Genomic DNA, 20805 nt, shown 5'->3' with positions numbered 1-20805 from the left:
TGGGCAAATTGATGGTTTGATTTAGAGCCACACTGGATACCACCTTAGGCATAAAGGAGGGGTCAGTTCGTAGAGAAACTCTGTCTTGATGAAAAATGAGGAAAGGCTCTACTGCCATTAGTGCCTGAAGCTCTGAAACTTCTCGCTGAAGTAATTGCTAGCAGCAGGGCAGTCTTCCATCATATAGACTTTAAGTCAGCTGAAAAAGCTGGCTCAAAGGGAGGTAGCGTAAGTTTTTCCAGAACAAAGTTGAGGTCCCAAGTAGGTGTTGGTGCTGTCCTGGGAGGTCTAATGTTTTTGGCCCCTCTGAGAAATTGCCTTAGGAGTGGATGTGAAAATAAGGGAGGATCCATGTTGTAGTGAGCTGAAATAGCTGAGGCGTGGATTTTAATAGATGAAAAAGAAAGCCCTTTGTGTAACATCTCAGTTAAAGATAGCAGAATCTGAGGTATGTCAGGCTAAAGGGTATTTTGGCCTTTAGCTTGGTTCCAGGCGCAAAACCTTTTCCATTTGTCCGAGTAGGCCTTCCTGGTGCTGGGCCTCCTGGCCTCCAAAATAACATCCATAACAGCTTGAGAGAGAGGAGCTGGCTGGTTGCTTAGATGATTTGCCATGCAGCCAAGTTTAAGGTTTTGAGCTGGCTGTGTAGAATGTCTTGCTGTGTGAGCAGATGGGTAATTTGTGGTAGAATCCATGGTGGGCCCTGGGCCACATTCCTTAATAGTGGGTACCAGTGCTGGCGTGGCCAGTCTGGGGCAATGAGTATCATTCGGGGTCTCTCCATCCTGACTTTCACCAGCACCTTTGTGAGAAGGGGCAATGGAGAAAAGGCATATACTGTCAGCATTTTCCAACTGAATGAGAGTGCGTCCACTTTCCAAGCTTAATGGTGAAAAGTCCTTGTGCAAAATTTTGTTAGTTGATAGTTTTGGGGGCTGGCAAACAGGTCTATGCCTGGGAGCCCCCATTTTTGACTTATCACTGCAAATACTTGTGGATCCAGTTTCCACTCATGGGGATCCATGATGTTCCTGCTTAGGTCGTCTGCCAATGTGTTCTTTTTTCCTGGCAGGAATTGAGCTTGTAATTGAACTTGGTAAGCCAGTGCTGTGTTCCAAAAGGTCATTGCATGCATGCATAGAGGATAGGAGTGTGTACCACCTTGCTCGTTTATGTACCACATTACTGTGGTGGTGGTGTCCGTCCTTATGATAAGCTGTCCTGGATGTAACAGGTCTTTGAAGGCTGTCAGAGCATTTTGTACAGCTAGCATTTCTTTGATTGATGTGCAGATTCCTTTGATCTGCAGTCCATATGGCTTGAATGCACCGTCCTCCCATGTGTGCCCCCCAGGCATAGTCCGATGCATCTGTTGTCATAGTTTGCCTGGCTGGGGGTAAGGTGAAAGGCTGACACCTGTTGAGGTGACATGCCTGTGACCACCACAGAAACTCCTGTTGAAGGCAGGGAATGAGAGGTATCATTGTTTCCAAGCTGTGGCTGTGTTGAGTCCATACGCTTTTTTGGTACCATTGTAATTTCCTCATATGCAGTTTTGCAAATGGTATTAGTAGTATGCAAGATGCCATGAAGCCCAAGGATGCAGAATTTTTCTTGCAGGGAGTTGGGTCTTTGTTGCCATTGCTCTGAAGTATTGAGTCAATTGTAGTTGTTTGTCTGGCGTCAGATAAGCCATCTGGGCCGTTGTATTCAAGCTGGCACCCAGGAATGTCAGTTTGTGAGGGCACTAGTTTTAATTTCTTTTCGTTTACTGTGCACCCTAGGCAACTTAGGTGTTTTACAAAAGCCAGGTGTTGCAAGAGAATGTCCTTGCTTTCTGCTTGGATGACGCAGTCATCCAGGTATGGGTATATTTGAATTCCTCTTTGTCTGCAGTATGCAATTACTGGTGCCAGGCATTTTGTGAAAACCCTGGGCGCAGTAGATAAGCCAAAGGGCAGTGCAGAGAATTGGTAATGGGTTGAACCTGCAATGAAATGGAGGTATCTTCTGCAATTTTGTCTGATAGGGACATGCAGGTATGCCTCCTTGAGGTCCAACGTTACTAGCCAAGTTTTCTTGTCCAACATGGGAAGAAGCTGCTGTAGTGTTAGCATCTTGAATTTGGGTACTTGCAAGAAGGTGTTTAAAACTTAAAGGTCCAGAATGGGTCTCCAAGCATTGTCCTTTCTGGGGACTAGAAAGAGCCTTGAGTAAAATCCTTGGCCTTGCTCCTGTGTAGGTACCAGTTGAATGGCTCTCATGTCCATGACAGCTGTAATTTGTTTTTGTGCCTCTGCCCATTGATTTTGTGGCAGGTTTGGAATTCCTTTTATCCTTGGCAAGGTGTGGAAATGGAATCTGTATCCTTGTGAGATAATGTCTAGGACCCATTTGTCCTTTGTGACGATGCGCCAGTTATCTGCAAAAAGTGCTAATTTTCCTCCCAAGGGAGCTGCCAAGAGGGCTTTGCTTGCCATTTTGAGGTTTAAGTCATTGTGTTTGTCTTCTAGTAGTTTGGGGCCTATCTTCTCCTCCCTTCGGTGTTGCAGTGCCCCATTGGCGAGGTTTGTAAGGGATTTGTGCTTGTCCTCTGCCCCTTGGGCGCCTGTATTTACCCCTCTGTGGTCTGTCAGAAGCTGGAAAGGACCAATTTTTTGTTGGCCAATTTCTGCTGAAGCGTGGGGGCTGTACCTGTAAGAAATCTTTGACTGTCTGCATAGATTTTGCCTTATCCTCCATTTTCTTTAAAACCTCCTCTGCTTTAACCCCAAATAAGACCTGCTGCTTTAAGGGTGCATCTAGTAACTTTGCTTTAACATGATCAGGCATAGATTGTTCCTTTAACCAAGCATGCCTACGTATAACAGACCCAGTAACAGCTGCTCTAGAGGAATCCTCCAAGGCATCAAAACCACATTGTAAATTATGTTTGCCCACCTGTTAAAACTGCATGCAACAGATCCTGCATTTCCCTGAATTCAGTCTGTTGAGGGTGCGTGCCCATCTTTTGTTTTATTTGAGACATTAGGAATTGCTGGTATTTAAGCATGTGAAATTGACAATTTAGTGCTCTCATAGCTAGAGTAGCTGAGGTGTAGACCTTCTTCCCCCACCTATCTAGTGCTCTGGAGTCCCTTTCAGAGGGTACAGGATTTTTAGCCATAGAAGCCTTAGCCCCTTTGGGACCCTGGGAGATGGTCTCTGGATCAGCAACAGGGTTTTTGTATAGGAATTTGTGCGAGTCAGGCACTCTATTAGTATCTATCTGGTTTGGCTGGAGCAGGAGGCAGAGAATCTGGATTTAGACTAGATTCTAAGAGAACATCATCCACAATGTCTAAAATTGGGGGGATAGCAAGTGGTCTGTGCTGGGGGAGTAAAAGAAACTCTGAGCCTTTTCTTTGAGTCAGAGTAGTCCTGACCTTCCCAGTGGAAATGTTCCCTTCATAGTATGCAAGGTTTCCCCAAAGGAATAACCTTCAGGGGGAGAAGCTGAAGGAATGGAGTCTCCCGCATCAGAATCTTCATAAGGGGGAAAGGAGTAATCCGGTTTCTCAGAGCAGCCTGAGGAAACAGACACTTGATCAGAGGAGGCATAATCCTCCTCTTGTCTAGGCCTTTTGTCAGGGGGGGGGGGGGGGTTGGGAACCCCTGGATCAAAGAAATTAAATCAGCCATTTTAAGCATAATCTGTTTCTTAGGCATAGGGCCTTGATCTGGAGACTGAAATGTAGTCTTGTTTGGTTTTAGAGGAGTCTTAAGCTTAGCATAAGATTTTATGGTGAGAATAGTCTGTCTGAAGACACCTTCAGAAACCGAAGGGGTTTCTACAGCACCGGCTTCTCCTACTGCAATGTCGTCTATAGGGCCTAAAGAAAATGGCTGCGTCGGCCTAGAACCCTCTGCTGGAGAATCCGAAGCGGTCTGGGGATCCAATTCAGCAGTAGCCAGGGGCTGCGTAGGCACCTCACTGAAAACCGAAGAACCGGCGACCTTCCCAGCCGAGGGCTCGGAGTCTGGCTTGGATCTAGGCTGCCTTTCTTTATCTTTGCGTTTTTTATGCACACCGGTAGTCGGCTGCTCCGATGGCATAGTGTAATTAAATTTCCTACCGAAGTGTCATGTGAAATCAAAGCGTCGCTTTATAGTTCGCTTATTGAATCTAGCACAAAACAGACCAGTGACATCGTGGTCTGGGCCTAAGCAAGGTATACAAAGAATGAAAGTCCTTATGAGGTATTTGCTTCCCACAAGAAATGTAATGGTTAACTTTTTCTGACATCGGACTGAGGCAAGAAAAGGTTCCCCAACGGGGTACTTAGCTTTGAAGACTTCGGACTGAAACTCGATTCGAAAATCTCAGGTGTCGGCAGACCAGCACTTGCGAGCTGCTTCTGCTTCGGGCACCGCGCGGCAAGAAAGACTGGAGAAAATGGCGTCAGATGCCTCTCGTATACCCCTGGCGCACTGACTTCAGGGAAGAAGCGACAGCAACAGACGCTGGACCAAGACTTTGGAATTCGGGCAGACTGCGGGACCGCCCGACGGCAGGATGTGTGATGACTGCAGCAGGTTAACACGATGAACATCAGGAGTAACAGCTGAAGGCCTGGAAGAGTCCCATCTGCAGCAACACATAGCACCTTTTCTGTAACTCAGAAACCTGAACACAAACTCATTTAAAAAAAACCCTGCGTCCTTGAGATTGTGTCCCCAAAAAAATCTCTTCAAAGGGAGCGTCAGGACTGGCAGATTCCTCTTCCTTTGATCTATAACCTAAAGGAGAAGGAATAGAGGAGCAAGCAAGGGAATTCCTCATCTGAATCTGGCTCCTCCTCAGAAGAATCCTGTTCCTTAAATCTTTTTAGAGTAGAGGACCGGGGGGGGGGGGGGGGCTGGAAAAGAAATGCCCTGAAGGGGTTTCAACAGCATCAAAGCACTAAACAACCCCTGACTGACAGATTGTTATTCACTCTGTGGACCCTTAGGAGCATGAGTAATATGCTTTTTCCTTCAATGGGACATCCACCTTACAAAATCTGGAAGGTTCCGATCCAGGACGGCTTTCAATGATGGTATTAGGAACTTCTCTTACTAATATTTCAGTTGATGTAAATGTCTGGAGAGGTACATCCCAAATGGGGCGTTCTATTCAATTACTGGTCTAATGAGAGAGTATAGAGAGGTAATAACCTCTTTTTTTCTGGATGCAATCTTTTTACTTACGAGATACAAGTAAAAAGCTCTTCTGACCACTGCTGTTACATAATGGCCGAATGTGAGGTTATCAACCGGAATGCCCAGGTCACTCACCCACAGGTTGTGTGCTTAGGGGGCTGCCGCTGATGTGATAATCAACTGGGGATGTGTTTTTGCTAAATGGTAGGATACATTTTTTTGCATTTAACTTGAGGTCATGACTGGCACCAGTCATTGGTTGCTGCGAGACCTTCTTTCAGTATGTTATCATTTGGGGAGTCAAAAGACAAAATAAATCACCAAAGCAGTTAAAGGACCACAAATCACCAGAAGTACAGTCCAAAAAGTAAAACAAAAGTCCAACGCCCTCAAAGAAGTTTAATAAAATAACAAAGCTTTCAAGTAAAAACTTATCAGTGTTTAAATCTCAAGGTCACAGAGAACCTTTTTAAACATGCAGACAATTAGTTTAAAGTATTTTAATGAGTTAATTGATTATTTTAAGTGCCCATACAAAAATTCACTGCAGTATTAGTCTGCAAACTTGGTCAGCCACAGGCCCTTTGTCTTTACCTGGACCTCTGAGAAATAGATGCCAAACAGTGGCTAAGGGTTTTCATCTCCATCAGACTGATATGTTCCTTGGGTCCTTTACAGGACCACTGTTCCTTAAACTGTTGTGGAACCTGCCCACATATCCCAGGCCTAGTTGAGGAGTCAGTGTGTTGGCCCAGGTTGGGGGGTAGGTGCTATGAAAGGAACCAGTGTTGAGTTTCACATTAGGTATACACCGCTGCAACACCCGCTTTTGAAAGTGCAAGAGTGGAATTGGGAATCCCAAGGGTTAGCTGTGTTGAGACCAAACAGACTTAAGGTACAACTGGATCCTCCGCACGTCCAGTTTAGCAGGTGGCACTACCAGAACTGTGGCTGCTAGGTATCCTGGGGCTCTTAGAATCACTCTTGCTAAGGTTGTAGATGGGGATCAAGGACTGGAATTAACTAGTAAGAAAACTTTCTCCTGAAAAGAAAGGGCGTCAGTGACGGGGTATTCAGTCTGCAACCTAGGAAGACTATACCCTGGGTGGAAGAAAAAGACTTCCAGAGGTTGAGAGTGAATCCTCGTCTTTCCAAGAGAGATATGGTGAATGGCAAATTTAACAGCAGAGTTTCTTTTTGACAAGGCCTGGATTATGAGACTGCCTAGATGTGTTTACTACATGGGATAGCTGGAGCTAGGCACTTTGTGAAGACTCCTGGAGCTGTAGGCATTCCAGAAAGTAAAGTTAAGAAATGAAAGTGTGATGAAGAGACTGAAAACCTGAGAAGTTTCCTACAGGAAGGGTGCACAGGATGTGCAGGTATACATCCTTCAGGCCCAAGGTGACCAGAAAGGCCTGATAAAGGGTAAGGGGATGCAGGGTCTGAAGGGAGAGCATCCTGAAGGAAATAAACTTTCAAAAACGTGTTGCAAAACAACAGATCTAGAATGGGCATCCATGTTCCCTCTTGCCTGGGGACCAGGAAAAGTCTTGTGTAGAAAGCTTTTCCCTAGGCCTGTGCAACAACTGGTTCTATATTCAACCTGGGAGAGCAACTCCTGACCTGGGGGGGGGGGGCTGTGAATGAGGCGAGATCAATATATAGAAGGGGAAAGAATTCTCCCTCTAAAAAAGAAGCTCCAAGTGATTCTGCAAGTTTGGATAAGGCCCCATTTCTCTGAAGCAATGCATTCCCAGGCTGGGAGGAAAAGACAGTCTTTTGGATATGTGGACCAAGGTGGAAGGAAGGTAGCAGAAGTCAGTAGTGGCTTTCTCTGGAAAACAGACTTTCCCAGGCTTGAAAAAGCGGTTTCTCTTGAAATCTCTTCTCTAGTTTCTTAAGCTTTTCAGGAGACATTTGTTCCTTCCATACAAAGGCACTCGGTCTGCATGGATAATTCCCTTGGTATCAAAGGACTGATGTGAGAAAAACTTGTTTTAATTCCTGTATGACTTTGCTTTTTTCCTGGAGTATTTTAAATAGTTCAGCAGCAGAAGGGCCAAAAAGGAGATCCACATGAAGAAGGGAGTCCGAAAGTCTGGCATTTAAAACTCCTAGGAGGGACTGAAGGAGAAACCAAACAAATCTGCAGGTGGCCAAACCAGTTGTCACAGCCTTGAAGCAAATCCCTGCAGCATCATACTTGCATGTAATGAAGTGACTGACCACTTGGATGGCATTACTAAACATACACACAACCCGTGATTTGTGTTCAGACTCCTCAAAGTCATCCAGTGTCTTATTAAAGTTTCACATGATGGACAATACATTTTTAGTCATCTGAGTTTAATAGCTAGGGACCCTAAATATCAGGATGCATCTGCTAATGACTTCTGTACAAAAATATCATGTCTTCAGGTATCTTGCAGAACATGTCGGACTTCTTAGGTGCAAGTGGCTGAGAGTATTAGTTAGAAGACATGGATAGCACAAGAGAAGCCTTGAGGCCCCTACTGCCAATAAAATCGATAGTACCTTTTCTGTACACCAATAATTCATAATACCTTTTCTATACATCCAAGTCTTTAGTGCTGCACTCAAAATGTTGCATCATCCTCGAGACTGCTTTTCCAAAGAAATCTCTTCCACTGGGAAATCTGGTGACAACATATGCTTGTCACAGGAGGCCAGTTGTCCTGGAGAATATATTTGTGAGATATAAGCCAGTGTCCCTCTGAAATAAGCACCCCGTTTTCCCTCTTCTTTCCTGTAGGGGTAGGAGAAACAGTCTCAGACACGACAGACATCATACTGGCCTCCAGCAGGGTTAAAGTAGCAGGACTCTCCAATGGTCTCGGGATGAACCGCAGACTTGCTGTATCTCAGCAGGTATGTCAGACAGGCAAGCTGAAGAATCTGGTTACAGTTTCTTTGAACAATGTTTTGGGTGAGAATAAGATTCCAGAGGCAGAGGGTTCTGTTATTTTGCACAGTGCAAGACACTTGAGATGTTGGGTCTCCAAGTGGTTGCGTAGGGAAGCTAATCTGGTTCTAAGGTATTTATGGGTAAACAACTGATACATATTACAGCTACTAAGAAATAACAGAGTGGAGATATTTTTTAAGTCATTTGTCTTCCACAGCTGCAGTTCTCTTTCTTAGCCGATGTGAACAAATATTTAAGAAAAGAGAAAGTCACCCTCCAATTGGTCACTTATCTGAACAAGCCTTGCTACTGGTAGTGGCACTATGATTAGCAAAACATCAGTATTCAGACTGCTGGCAAGATCACCTTAGGAACCTATACTCGCATGTCTGCTAATATATTCCTCCTCCAAAAGGCTGAGGTCATACACCGGGCATATGGAGTGTCAAAAAGTCTTGTTGGCTTTGGTACCCTAGATGGACAGGATAACCTACAATTGCTAGAATAATGCAGCAGTGATCTGAGGAAAGACATCTACTTACAACACTGGACAGCTGGCTGTGGGAACAACCAAAGAATACTAACAAGAATACTAATAAGACCTGCCAGTTGGTGATCAAGCATCCTTCTGGTTGCATCACCTTCAACGAAGATGACAGCATATCTTCAGACAAAAACATAGGTAAATACTAGGCTAGCAATGTGCAGACAATCAGAAGTCTAGGCAATGACCAAAGGTCAGAATGTAACCCTGCACCTTGTATCTGTGAGATAAAGACCTTAAATCGTTATGTCAACCCAACCTCCCCATGAAGGAGAACTTGAGAACACCTACATCTGTTGCAATGCAAGAGGCATGCTACAAGGAACAAGAGTGACTAATACAGCTATAAGTTCAGTACAAGTAACATTCCATGTCAAAATGAGGACTCTGCTGTCAAAAAGGCATCTTGGACTACCCCACCTCCCGCCATGGGTCATGCAGAAATCTGCTGTATATGAGTGCAGCTGCCTTAATGGATTTTGGGAGCAGAAGTGCTCTTGACAAGCATCAGGTGGTGAAACAAAGGTATTTCAAACCACAGAAAAGTAATACAGTCAACACAAAATCACACACCACAAGCTAATTATTTTTCCATAAATGTGCATCACAGTATACAGAGTAGCACTTACCAGATCAAAAGCAAGAAGCTCCAAGATTTGGTTCTCGGCTGGTGTGCTTTATTTTCAGAGTCTGACAGACACCCTGTGTTTGCATAGGTATTCTCTAGGTACTCCAGTTTCCTGTCATATCCCAAAGACATGTGGTAGATGGATAGGTGAATCGATGAATCTAAATGGTCTAAAATGTGTGTATGAGTGTGAGACAAAGAGATAAGTGGATGGATGGATGGATGGAGAAAAGCCTGCCACTATTTCCATACCCTATTTACCTAGTTAATTCTGTGGATGGAGTCAACTGCTCATGTGGTAACTACAGAATTTGTATGCCAGAAATCTAAATCTCAAACTGCACTCACTAGAGGCACTCCATGAAATGGAGAACATTGACATCTGTGCAGTGACAGAGACCTGGTTCAAGGCTCCAGACAGCACCCCTACATTACCAGGCTATAACTCATACCACACTTTCTGAACATCAAACCTGAACCAGAACACCAAAGGCGGAGGTGTGTCCATATTCATTGAGGATATCCACACCTCCAGGCTAGTTGCCCAGCATAATGCATTGGAGGTTATCAAAGTGCAACTAACTCTGCGCAAAACTGCAATCCAAATTGTACCTTGCTACAGATCCCCCAACATGACCCAGGATTTCCACTCCTCTTTTCTTGATATACTGGAAAATATTAGGATTCAACCAAACACCCTAATAATGGGGGATTTCAACTACCCCACCATTAACTGGGATAACCACTCATGTACCAACTCCTTCGCTCAACACTTTCTGGAATTCATAAATTCCAATGCCCTGGATCAACTTATCCACAACCCCACCAGGGGCAACAGACCTAGTCATTACCAACATGAGTGACCGGTATTCCACATCTGAAGTCATCTCCTTGTTGATAAGATCCGACCATAAACTAATCACCCTAGATATCCACATCCCACCCCCATTAAGGAAATCAAGGAAAAACATTTCTCCAAAGACAACTTCATGCTTAAGACAGAAGTGGCGAACTTCATGACACCCATGCAGATGGGCAACACAGTTACGACTGCTGAATCCTACAAAAAATGCACTTATACAAGTGCATGGATCGTGCTATCCCAAACAGAACCAAGAGGTTATCCTCCAACAAAGGAAGCCAATCTGGTGGTCCCCTGCCATAAACAAACTCTACAACAGAAGGAAGAAACTGCTGCAAAAGAGTAAAATCCCATGAGAGGAGGAGCTCCCTAGTCAGCCTCAATAAGCAGCTGAGATACCTTATAGGTTCCTCCAACGCTAGCTACGAAAACAAAATTGCCACTGATTCTAAGGGCAACCACAAAGCATTCTACAGCTATGTCAAGAATCTCAATGGCAACACCCAGATCTGCTCTAAGTTAAAGCACAACGGCACGAAAATTACAGAACTGATATTGCCAACATCCTGGCAGATAGGTTCAGTGCTAATTTTAACCCCCTCACCCCCTAAAGGGCCCACATCTACACAGGAAGAATGCAGAGTCCCTGTAATCACAACTATGCAGGTAAACGCTGCACTCTCTAAAGCCAAAAACATAGCATCCATGGGACGGAACATCATCCCAGGCTGCATTTTACATGAACTTCAGAATTAACTGTTTCCCCACCTAAGCACCATGTTCAAGCATAACCTCATGTCAGGCTTTGTGTTCACTGAATGGCACACAGCAAGTTATCCCACTCGACAAAGGGGGAGCCACCAGTGATAATGGGAACTATCGCTCTATTAGTCTGACAAGCCGGGTCTCAAAGGCCATGGAACGTATCCTCATGGAACTCAAACAAAGACATTGGGAACCTCCAAACTCTGGACCCCACCCAGTTCGGGTTTGTGAAAGGCAGATCATGCCTCCTGAACCTGACCGACTTCTTTGAGGCAGTCACCAAAGCTGTAGAAGAGGGTAAGGTGGTTTACACAGCCCATCTTGACTTTTCCAAGGCTTTTGACACCATCCCCCATTCTGGAATTATAGCTAAACTCACTAAACTAGGTCTAAATCACTATGTCACAAGATGGGCTGCCAACTGGCCCACTGACAGAGCCCACACTGAAAACGTTGCAGACTCCAAATCTGACTTCAAACCAGTGACAAGTGGAGTACCACAGGGTTCAGTACTGGGACCTCTCCTGTTTGGTATCGACATCTCTGAAGTACAGGCTAATACAGAAGGCCTTTGGCTAACAAAGTTCACAGATGACTTGCTAACTAGGAGCCATAAGAGAGTCCTCAAATGATGTAGACATCCTACAGAAGGGCCTCACCGAGACAGATGCCTGGTGTCAGAGCCATGGCCTCAAGTTCAATGCCAAAAAGTAAATACAATGAAGAACAAAGACCAGGAACCCAATGAATAAAATTAATTCCTCTCTGATGTCTTGGCATACACTGCCTTCTTGGAGTACACAGTTACTTCACATCACACACTGTTTATATACACTGCTAAATAAGCAATTAAACAAAGTCATCGGGTAATACCATCAAAAACTTAAATATTTAAAGTAATACATGCCAATTAAAGTCAACATTCATACCCTTTGGAAAAAGAATCTAACTTTAATATATACACTGCTTCTTTATAAAGAAGCTTATTCATGCGGACCCCCCCCCAAAAAAAAACAAACAAAAAAAACACACACACTGTTTTCTAAAATTGTGGCTTGTAAACCATGAACAGAACTACCATTTGCCTCTAAAAAATGCTATGTCACTGAACTTTGTTCTTTTTTATTTAATACATCATGAACATGTTCTAATGGGCTTATTTTAAAAGCCCTGTTGGACTCACCCACATTAAATTTATTACAGGGACATTTGAAGGCATAAATAATGCCCTCAGTGCCACACCTACAATTCCCACAAACCTCAAATCTTAGACCATTTAAGAGTCCAAAATAAGGCACAATAAATTTGCATGCCTTGTATTTGCCAAATCCTACTGTCTCTTTTGTTCTTAATGACTCGTACAAGACCTCCTCGGGTCTACAGAACCTAGATTTCACCAAAACACTCAATATTCCTACCCACTCCATATGAGGCAATAAGTTTATTGGGCATCCATGAGCTTCCAACCTTTAAATTTGATAACAGTTGCCACTGTGTTTGTACCATCTCATAAAACCTATCGCTGAATCCACTATATGTGGTTACAAAATACATTTCACAACCAGATTCAGAATTATTTAATTTGGAAACTCCCTTCCATTTTCAACTGTTGTTTCCTATATATTGTTTATTAAACTTAGACCATGCCTTAGCAATAATATCGTCACCATAACCACGCTTTCTGAACATCTCAAAAGTATAACCTATCTCCCTTAAAAAAATCTTTTCATCACTGCAGAGTCTATAAACACATGTGCATTCACCATAAGGTTAGGCATCAATCATATGCCCAGGACAACTTGTTGCTTTCAAATATAAATCTCCCTGAAATTTCCTATGTACTTTTGTAGTTAATGTTCCATCTTCCTTAAGTAATACATCTGCATCCAAAAAGGACACCATCTTCCCTATTTGGACGCCATCAAGTGTAAAAATAAATCTATTAACTTGTAATTCATCCAAAAAACATTCTGCTTCATACAGAGTTCATATACTGTGCCTTATTTTGGACTCTTAAACGGTCGAAGACTTGAAGTTTGTGGGAATTATAGGTGTGACACGGAGGGCAGTACTTATGCCCTCAGATGTCCCTGTAATAAGTTTTATGTGGGCGAGTCCAAAAGGGCTTTTAAAATAAGGCCATTAGAACATATTTGTGATATATTAAATAAAAAGGAACAGAGTTCAGTGGCAGAACATTCTTTAGAAGCACATGGTAGTTCTGTTCATGGTTTACAAGCCACAATTTTAGAAAAAGTAGAGTCTTTTTTTTTTGGGGGGGGGGGGGTGTCAGCAAGAATAAACTTCTTTATAAAAAAGCAGTGTATACATTTAAGTTTGATACTTTATTTCCAAAGGGTATGAATGTTGACTAATTGGCATGTATTACTTTAAATATTTAAGTGTTTGATGATACTACCTGATGTTGTTGTCTTTTGGCTTTTCCCGGTTAGGGGTCGCCACAGCAGAACTCTGGTTCGCTAATGATTAGCAGTAGATTTTTACGTGCCGAGTTGCCAGCCCTGACACACAACCTTGAATGAAGGTACGCCCATTCACGCATGTCTCCACACAGAAGACGCTCTTAGCTGAGAATCGAACAGGACAACGTCTTACTGTGAGGCGACAACGGTACTACCTGATGACTGTTTATTTAGCAGTATATACAAACCAAGTGCGTGAAGTGAAGTAACTGTGTACTCCAAGGCGGCAGTGAATACAGAGACTTCAGAGAGGAATAAATTTTATTCACTGGGTTCCTGGTCTTTGTTCTTCGTTGTATTTGCTGTTGTTGTTTTGCTGCTTTGCTGTTGTTTTGTTCAATGCCAAACAGTGCACTGTCATCCCCTTTGGTAAAAACTCTGTACCCATGAACTACCACATAGGCGGCAGTCTACTTAATGCCGAATGTGTGATAAGAGACCTTGGGACACAGGTGGACAGTAGTCTTTCCTTTGATAATCACATCGCCACAGTAGTCAGGAAATCCTACGTGGCACACCTCATCACAAAAGGGTTCACATCCAGAAAAAAAAAAAAAAAAACAAGAGGTTATTGCTCCCCTCTACTCGACACTCATTAGACCCATTATAGAGTAAAATGCCCCTTTTGGAATGTACCACACAAGACATCTGTAGCAGCTGTAAAGGACACAGAAGTACCTCACAAGAGGATTACGGGCTTCAAAGAGATGCCCTACACTGACTGTCTCAAAAAAACTCCAGCTTTACTAAGTAGCATATTGCCTACTCCGAGGTGATCTCTGTCTAACATACAAAGCTATATCAAACCCAGAGCTGTTGGACATGCTACACCTAAAAATTCCCAATCCCTCAGAGCTACACATCCTAGGGACCTAAACCTGGTCACCACAATAAACAGGACATGCTGGAAGGATAGATTCCTGTCCCAGAGACTTACCATACTCTGGAACAAGCTACCCATCTATGTCAAGCAAAGTTCTGCATTAGTAAGCTTCAAGAAAAATCTTGATGAGTGGAAGGGAAATAGGAAATACACCCCGGGGATCACTTCTGTGGCTCTGCTCAACAGGGGCACAGGACAATAACTTTCTTGGCATGCATAAGCCAGGGAACCTTGTTGGCTAGGCTTACTTAGGCCCTTGGGCCAATAGCCTAGTGCCTACCTATGATTCAAAACGGAGACTGAAATTTAAGTCTGGAAAATCAAACTAAGCACAATTTCTCAATGAAGCCAAGAGTAGTAGGACTTAAATACAAAGGAAGAATATAAAAAGGGCTTCTGCAGTATAACACAAAATGAGGCAAATTAAGACTCCAGCATTTCTGATCAAACTTTTTTTTTGTTTTATTACAGCAGTTGAAGAAAATAAACCAGCACAATTATAGAATCCAGCACAATTAATGCATTACACAAAGTAAAAAAAAAACGTACTTTTCGGCTAACCGCAATGAGAAGACACTCTGCAGCCTCCAGCTGCAGTTCAGGCTCATTCAAGAGCAGACAAAGCATCTCAAGTAATTTGCAGTTATCAGCTGTGATGTGCGACATGGCAACCCAATCCATGTAGCCGGCCAGTGTATTCAGAGCCACTATGCCAACACGGCAATGTCCTTTAGCCTACAAAAAGAGCAAAGAACAGAATACCATATAAATAAACTGCAACATTTCTTTGAAAAAATATAAAAAATAAAAACGTCAAGGTAACCTTTTCTAAAATGTAACTGTCAAAATGCCAACTTCTGCTAACACCTATTTCTAAAAGTCTTTAATGCACCACATTCCACCTACCCTTTAAAATAATTGCTTATCTGCTACTTAATTCAGTATTTTTAATTCCATAGCAGACAGAGCCACAATATAGTTGTGTGCACTCATTATAAATGTAGATGTGAGTGTATTCACTGTTGCAGTCATTACATTTGGGTAATCTGCTGGCAGGTTGCCCTCAGTCGGCCTGATTAACAAAGTCTTGGGTCCTGCATCAGTTGCTGTCCCTTCTTCCATGACGTCAGGTCGTCAGGGGTATAAAACATGCAGCAGACGCCATTACATCAGTTTTTCTTGCCCCAGATTGTCAGGTGCCCCCTGTGCATAAATTAAAAAACACAAAAAATATACCTCCAAACAAAAGTAAATATACCAAAAAGGATTTTAAGCAAAGTGAAAGAAATGAGAGGTATAGTAAATGAGAAACAGGGGGTTGGAGGGTGGGTAACCAGGACTAACAGTGAATACACTCGAAAATCTACATTAATGGTAAGTGTACACAATTGTACTATGTTCTTCATGTTTCACTGTTGCAGTCATTACATTTGGGTAGATTCCCAAAGCAATGGTTGGGTGGAGGGAATTGTACAGCACTAGGGGCAGCTATAAGGTCCTGTAGGACAGCAGTGGCAAAGCCTGCTCTGGATTTAGAGAAAAGAGGTAAATGGCAATGTTTGGTGAACGTATGAACTGAGCTCCAGGTAGCAGCTTCTAGAATGTCTCTGGTAGGAACCCCTCTGAGAAAGGCTGCAGAAGTAGATGCAGCCCTAGTGGAATGGGATCTGATCCCCTTGGGGATAGGTTTATCATGGTGCATGTAGCAGAAACGAATACAATGGCACTTTGAAATAGTCTGCTTTAAAATAGCCTTTCCCTCTGCCCCTGCAGCAAATGCCACCAGTAATTGCTCAGATTTTCTTAAAGATTTTGTCCTGTTTAAGTAGAATCTAAGTTGTCTGTGTACATCCAATGAATGCAGAATCCGCTCACCCTTGTTCTGTGGATTTGGAAAGAAGGTTGGCAGATGAATGGTCTGATTAAGAGCTACACTAGATACCACATTACGCATAAAGGATGGATTTGTACTGAGAGCCACCCTGTCTGGGTAAAAAATAATAAAAGGCTCCACTGCCATAAGAGCCTGTAGTTCTGAAATCCTTCTAGCTGAAGTGACTGCTAAAAGGAAGGCAGTCTTCCAAGAGAGAAATGTTAGATATGCAGTAGCAGCTGACTCAAAAGGAGGTAGAATGAGTTTTTCCAACACAAAATTGAGGTCCCATGCAGGAGTTGGTGCTCTCCTGGGAGGTCTTAAATTTTTGGCCCCTCTGAGGTACTGCTTTAGCAGAGGATGAGAAAAGAGGGGAGGGCTCTGTGTTGTAATGAGATGAAATGGCAAAGGCATGGATTTTTATGGAAGAAAAAGAAAGATAGGCCCTTGTGAAGCATCTCAGTTAAATACTACAGAATCCGAGAAATATTGGGCATTGCTGTGCTTATTCCTTGTGCTTGGTTCCAGGCACAGAACCTTTTCCATTTGTCAGCATAAGATTTTCTAGTACTAAGCCTTCTGGCCTCTAAAATGACATCCATCATAGGTTTGCTGAGAGACGTAACTGGTGAAATGAGCTGATTAGCCATGCTGCAAGATTCAGAGTTTGGAGCAGAGTGTGCAGGATTTGATAGTTCTGCTGAGACAGTAGAGGTAAGGTGTCTGAGGCAGGTACCACAGAGGAAGGTATGACATATTGCGTAGGAGCGGGTACCAGTGTTGGTGAAGCCAGTCTGGAGCAATCAGAATCATTTTTGTTTTTTCCTGTCTGACTTAGTAAGACCTTGGAGAGCAGAGGCAGAAAGGGAAAGGCATAGACTGATAGGTTTTTCAAGCAGAAGGATACAGCATCCACTTTCCAAGCTGTTTTGTGATTAATTCTTGTGCAAATTTGTCCAACTGATAGATCTTATTGCCTCACCCCAAAACTACGTCTGGGCTCCCCCAATTGCTTGTCAACATGCTGAAGATTTGTGGATCCAGTTTCCATTCATGCGAGTCCATAAGATTTCTGCTTAGTTTGCTGCCAGAGTATTTTGCTTTCCTGGCAGGAACTGAGCTTGTAGATATTTGACAAGTCAAGGCAGTGTTCCACAATGCCATGGCTAGTCTGCAAAGAGGGTAGGAATAGGTACCCCCCCTGCTTGTTTATATACCACACAACTGTGGTGTTGCCTGTCTTCATCAGTAGCTGTCCTGGATAAAGATAGTCCTTGGAGGCTGTCTGAGCATTCTGTACAGCTAGCATCTCTTTCTGGTTAATATGTAGGTGCATTTGATTTAGGCTCCATTGGCCCTGAATGCATCTCCCTGCCAGATGCACCCCCCAAGCATAATCTGATGCGTCTGTAGTCAGGGTTTGGGTGGCAGGGGATGGAATGAATAACTGTCCCTTGTTTTGGTGGCAGGCCTCTGCCCACCATAGGAACTCTTGCTGCAGGCAAGGAATGATAGGAATCATTGCTTCCAGGCTGTAAATGTTGACTCCATAAGCTTTTTAGGTACCATTGAAGTTTCCTCATATGCAGTCTTGCATATGGAATTATTAGAATGCAGGAAGCCATGAACCCCAAGGCCTGCAGAATTTGTCTTGCAGATAGCAGGGATTTTGTGGCCACCTGTCTGAATTAAGTCATCAATTGAATTTGTTTTTCTGGCGTAAGGTAAGTCATCTGGGCAGTTGTATTCATTCTTGCACTCAGGAATGTAATTATTTGAGAGGGGACCAGTTGTGATTTCTTTTCATTTATGGTGTACCCTAGACAAGTTACAAGTCCTTTGACAAATGCCAGATGTTTTACAAGAGCGTCTTTGTTTTCTGCCTGAATTAGACAATCATCCACATATGGATACATTTGAATATTTCTTTGCCTGAAAAATGCAATTACTGGTGCCAGGCACTTTGTGAAGACCCTGGGTGCAGTAGATGAGCCAAAGGGCACTGCAGAGAACTGGTAATGCGAATAGCCTGCTTTGAAGCAGAGGTGTCTTCTGCAAGATTCCCCGATTGGGATATGCAGGTAAGCCTCTTAAGTCTAGAGTTACAAACCAGGCATCCTTGCCTAGCATAGGTAGCAACTGTTGTCGAGTCAGCATCCTAAATTTTGCAATGTCCACAAATGTATTTAGAATGGTTAAGTCCAGAACTGGACGCCATGATTTGTCTTTTCTGGGTACCAGGAAAAGTCTTGAATAAAAACCTTGTCCCTTTTCCTTGTCTGGTACTGGTTGAACAGCTGCCATATTCATAAGGGATATAACTTGTTTTTAGGCCTCTGCCCACTGATTTGGAGGCAGATCTGGCCATCCATTTCGGATTGGCAACGTGTGGAAATGAAATCTGTATCCCTGGGATGCTGTATTTAAAACCCACTTATCCTGGGTAATCAGTTGCCAGTTTCGTGCATAAAGTGCCAGTTTTCCTCCCAAAGGGGCGGCCAAAAGATAAGTGCTTGGTGATTGCAGTGGAAAGTCATTGAGACAGTTTACTGTAGGAAGGTGCCTAGTTACTTCCAGATTTGCCCTTGCAACTTCCACTCTAATATCACCCACCCCATCCAACCACTACCTTTCTTTCCACTCTACTAACTACCTTGATTATAGCAAGCTCAGATGCTCATAAGCCTAGTACTTATTATACAGCAGGAACTTCTTATTGCAACATTTGTTAATGTCCGTTATGTACTTCACAGATAAAGATTCTAGTTGTCTACTGATGTACTATGTTCTTCATCTGAAAATATGTTGTAAGTAATTGCTATGTTAAATTGTTAATAGTTATGTAATCCAATGTAACTGTCTGTTTTTTTAAATGTGGAGCTTTTCTCCCCGGGCCTCCGCTGAAAATGGACCTACGTCCAGTCCGACACTCCCGGTCAACAAATGTAAGTAAGTAAATAGGTAAGTAAATAAACAAACAAGGAGGTGGAGGCACCCCATTGCTTTGTTCTACAAGTTCCTTGTAACCGAAACATGGAGCCCTTGGAAAGTCTGGGTTTGACCTGAGCAGCTCTGGTGGGTAATGGAAAAGTACAGTTGTGTACCTACCCATAAATGTACATGTTACAATGTATTCACTGTTGCAGTCATTACACTTGGGTTATCCTGCTGGCAGGCGACCCATAGTCGGCCCGAGTTCCAAAATCTTGGTCCGGCGTCGGGGCAGGCGACCCGTAGTCGGCCCGAGTTCCAAAGTCTTGGTCCGGCGTCGGTTGCTGTCGCCTCTTCCCTGACGTCAGTGCGCCAGGGGTATAAAAGTTGCAACAGACACCATGTTCTTCAGTTTTTCTTGCCCCAGATGTCAGGTGCCCCCAGATATGAAGGCTGTAAAGACAAAAATACACCAAACAAACATGCATATATCACTAAAAACATTTTCTTCTTCTAAAAGCAAATACACCACATAGGTTGTATAGAGTTGAGAAGTACAGAATAGCCCCAGCAAAGAGGGGGATGGTGGGTGGGTAACCAGGACTGCAACAGTGAATACACTCCAACATCTATATTTATAGTAGATACACAACTGTACTATGTTCGTGTTTCACTGTTGCAGCCATTACACTTTGGTAGAATCCCAAAGCTTAGACAGGGTGGCTGGGTCTAGACTGGATTTGGCGAGGCTAACAAGCCCTGCAGAACTGCAGTGGCAAAGCCTGCTCTGGATTTGGAGTAGAGAGGTAGGTGGTAGTGCTTGGTAAATGTGCGCACTGAGCTACAGGTTGCAGCTTCTAACATGTCTTTGGCTGGTACCCCTCTGAGGAAAGCTGCTGCAGTGGTTGCTGCTCTGGTAGAATGTGGCCTAATGCCCTTAGGCACAGATTTGCCATGCTGTGCATAACAGAAACAGATGCAGTGTCCTATCCATTTGGAGATTGTAGCATATGCTGCGGGATCACAAGGAAAACGTATTACAAAGCAGACAAACAGTTGCTCAGTTTTTCTGAAAGCTTCTGTTTTGTCCAAGTAAAATCGTAGCTGCCTGTGAATATCCAAAGAGTGCAGAAGTCTTTCCCCTTTATTCTGGGGATTTGGGTAGAAAGTAGGCAAATGAATGGCTTGGTTTAAGGCCACATTGGAGACCACTTTTGGCATGAATGTTGGGTTCGTCCTTAGCGAAACCCTGTCCTGGTGAAAAATGAGGAAAGGTTCCACAGCCATCAATGCTTGTAACTCTGAAACTCTTCTTGCTGAAGTTATTGCTAGGAGCAGAGCAGTTTTCCATGACAAGAATTTTAGATCAGCTGTGCTGGCTGGTTCAAAAGGAGATGGTGTTAGTTTTTCTAAAACAAAACTGAGGTCCCAAGTAGGCACTGGTGCTCTCCTAGGTGGCCTTATATTCTTTGCCCCTCTGAGGTACTGTCATAGTAGAGTATGTGAAAAAATTGGAGGATCCGTATTGTAATGAGCTGAAATGGCAGAGGCATGGATTTTAATAGAAGAAAAAGATAGGCCTTTGTCCAACATCTCAGTCACGTATTGTAAAATCTGAGGCATATTAAGGACCAGTGGGTTGAGCCCTTGTGCCTGGTTCCAAGCACAGAATCTCTTCCAATTTTCCGAATAAGATTTCCTAGTGCTGGGTCTCCTGGCTTCCAAA

The 20805-nt window shown here is 43.4% G+C and overlaps 1 protein-coding gene across 2 annotated transcripts in view; it reads right to left on the bottom strand.

Moving 5' to 3' along the window:
• XPO5 (exportin 5) overlaps positions 1-20805 on the bottom strand; it is a 2857558-nt gene that overhangs the window by 2325082 nt on the left and 511671 nt on the right. For both annotated transcript variants that reach the window (XM_044060355.1, XM_044060360.1), the window contains exon 7: positions 14825-15010. In XM_044060355.1, coding sequence (XP_043916290.1) covers positions 14825-15010 — 186 coding nt within the window. The remainder of the gene's footprint in view (positions 1-14824; positions 15011-20805) is intronic.

The sequence above is a fragment of the Protopterus annectens genome, chromosome 1.part0, assembly GCF_019279795.1.
Source record: "Protopterus annectens isolate FY-2018-M chromosome 1.part0, PAN1.0, whole genome shotgun sequence".
Classification (NCBI taxonomy): Eukaryota; Metazoa; Chordata; order Ceratodontiformes; family Protopteridae; genus Protopterus; species Protopterus annectens.
The sequence above is the reverse complement of the archived record's forward strand: the minus strand, read 5'-3'. Positions and strand labels throughout refer to the sequence as shown.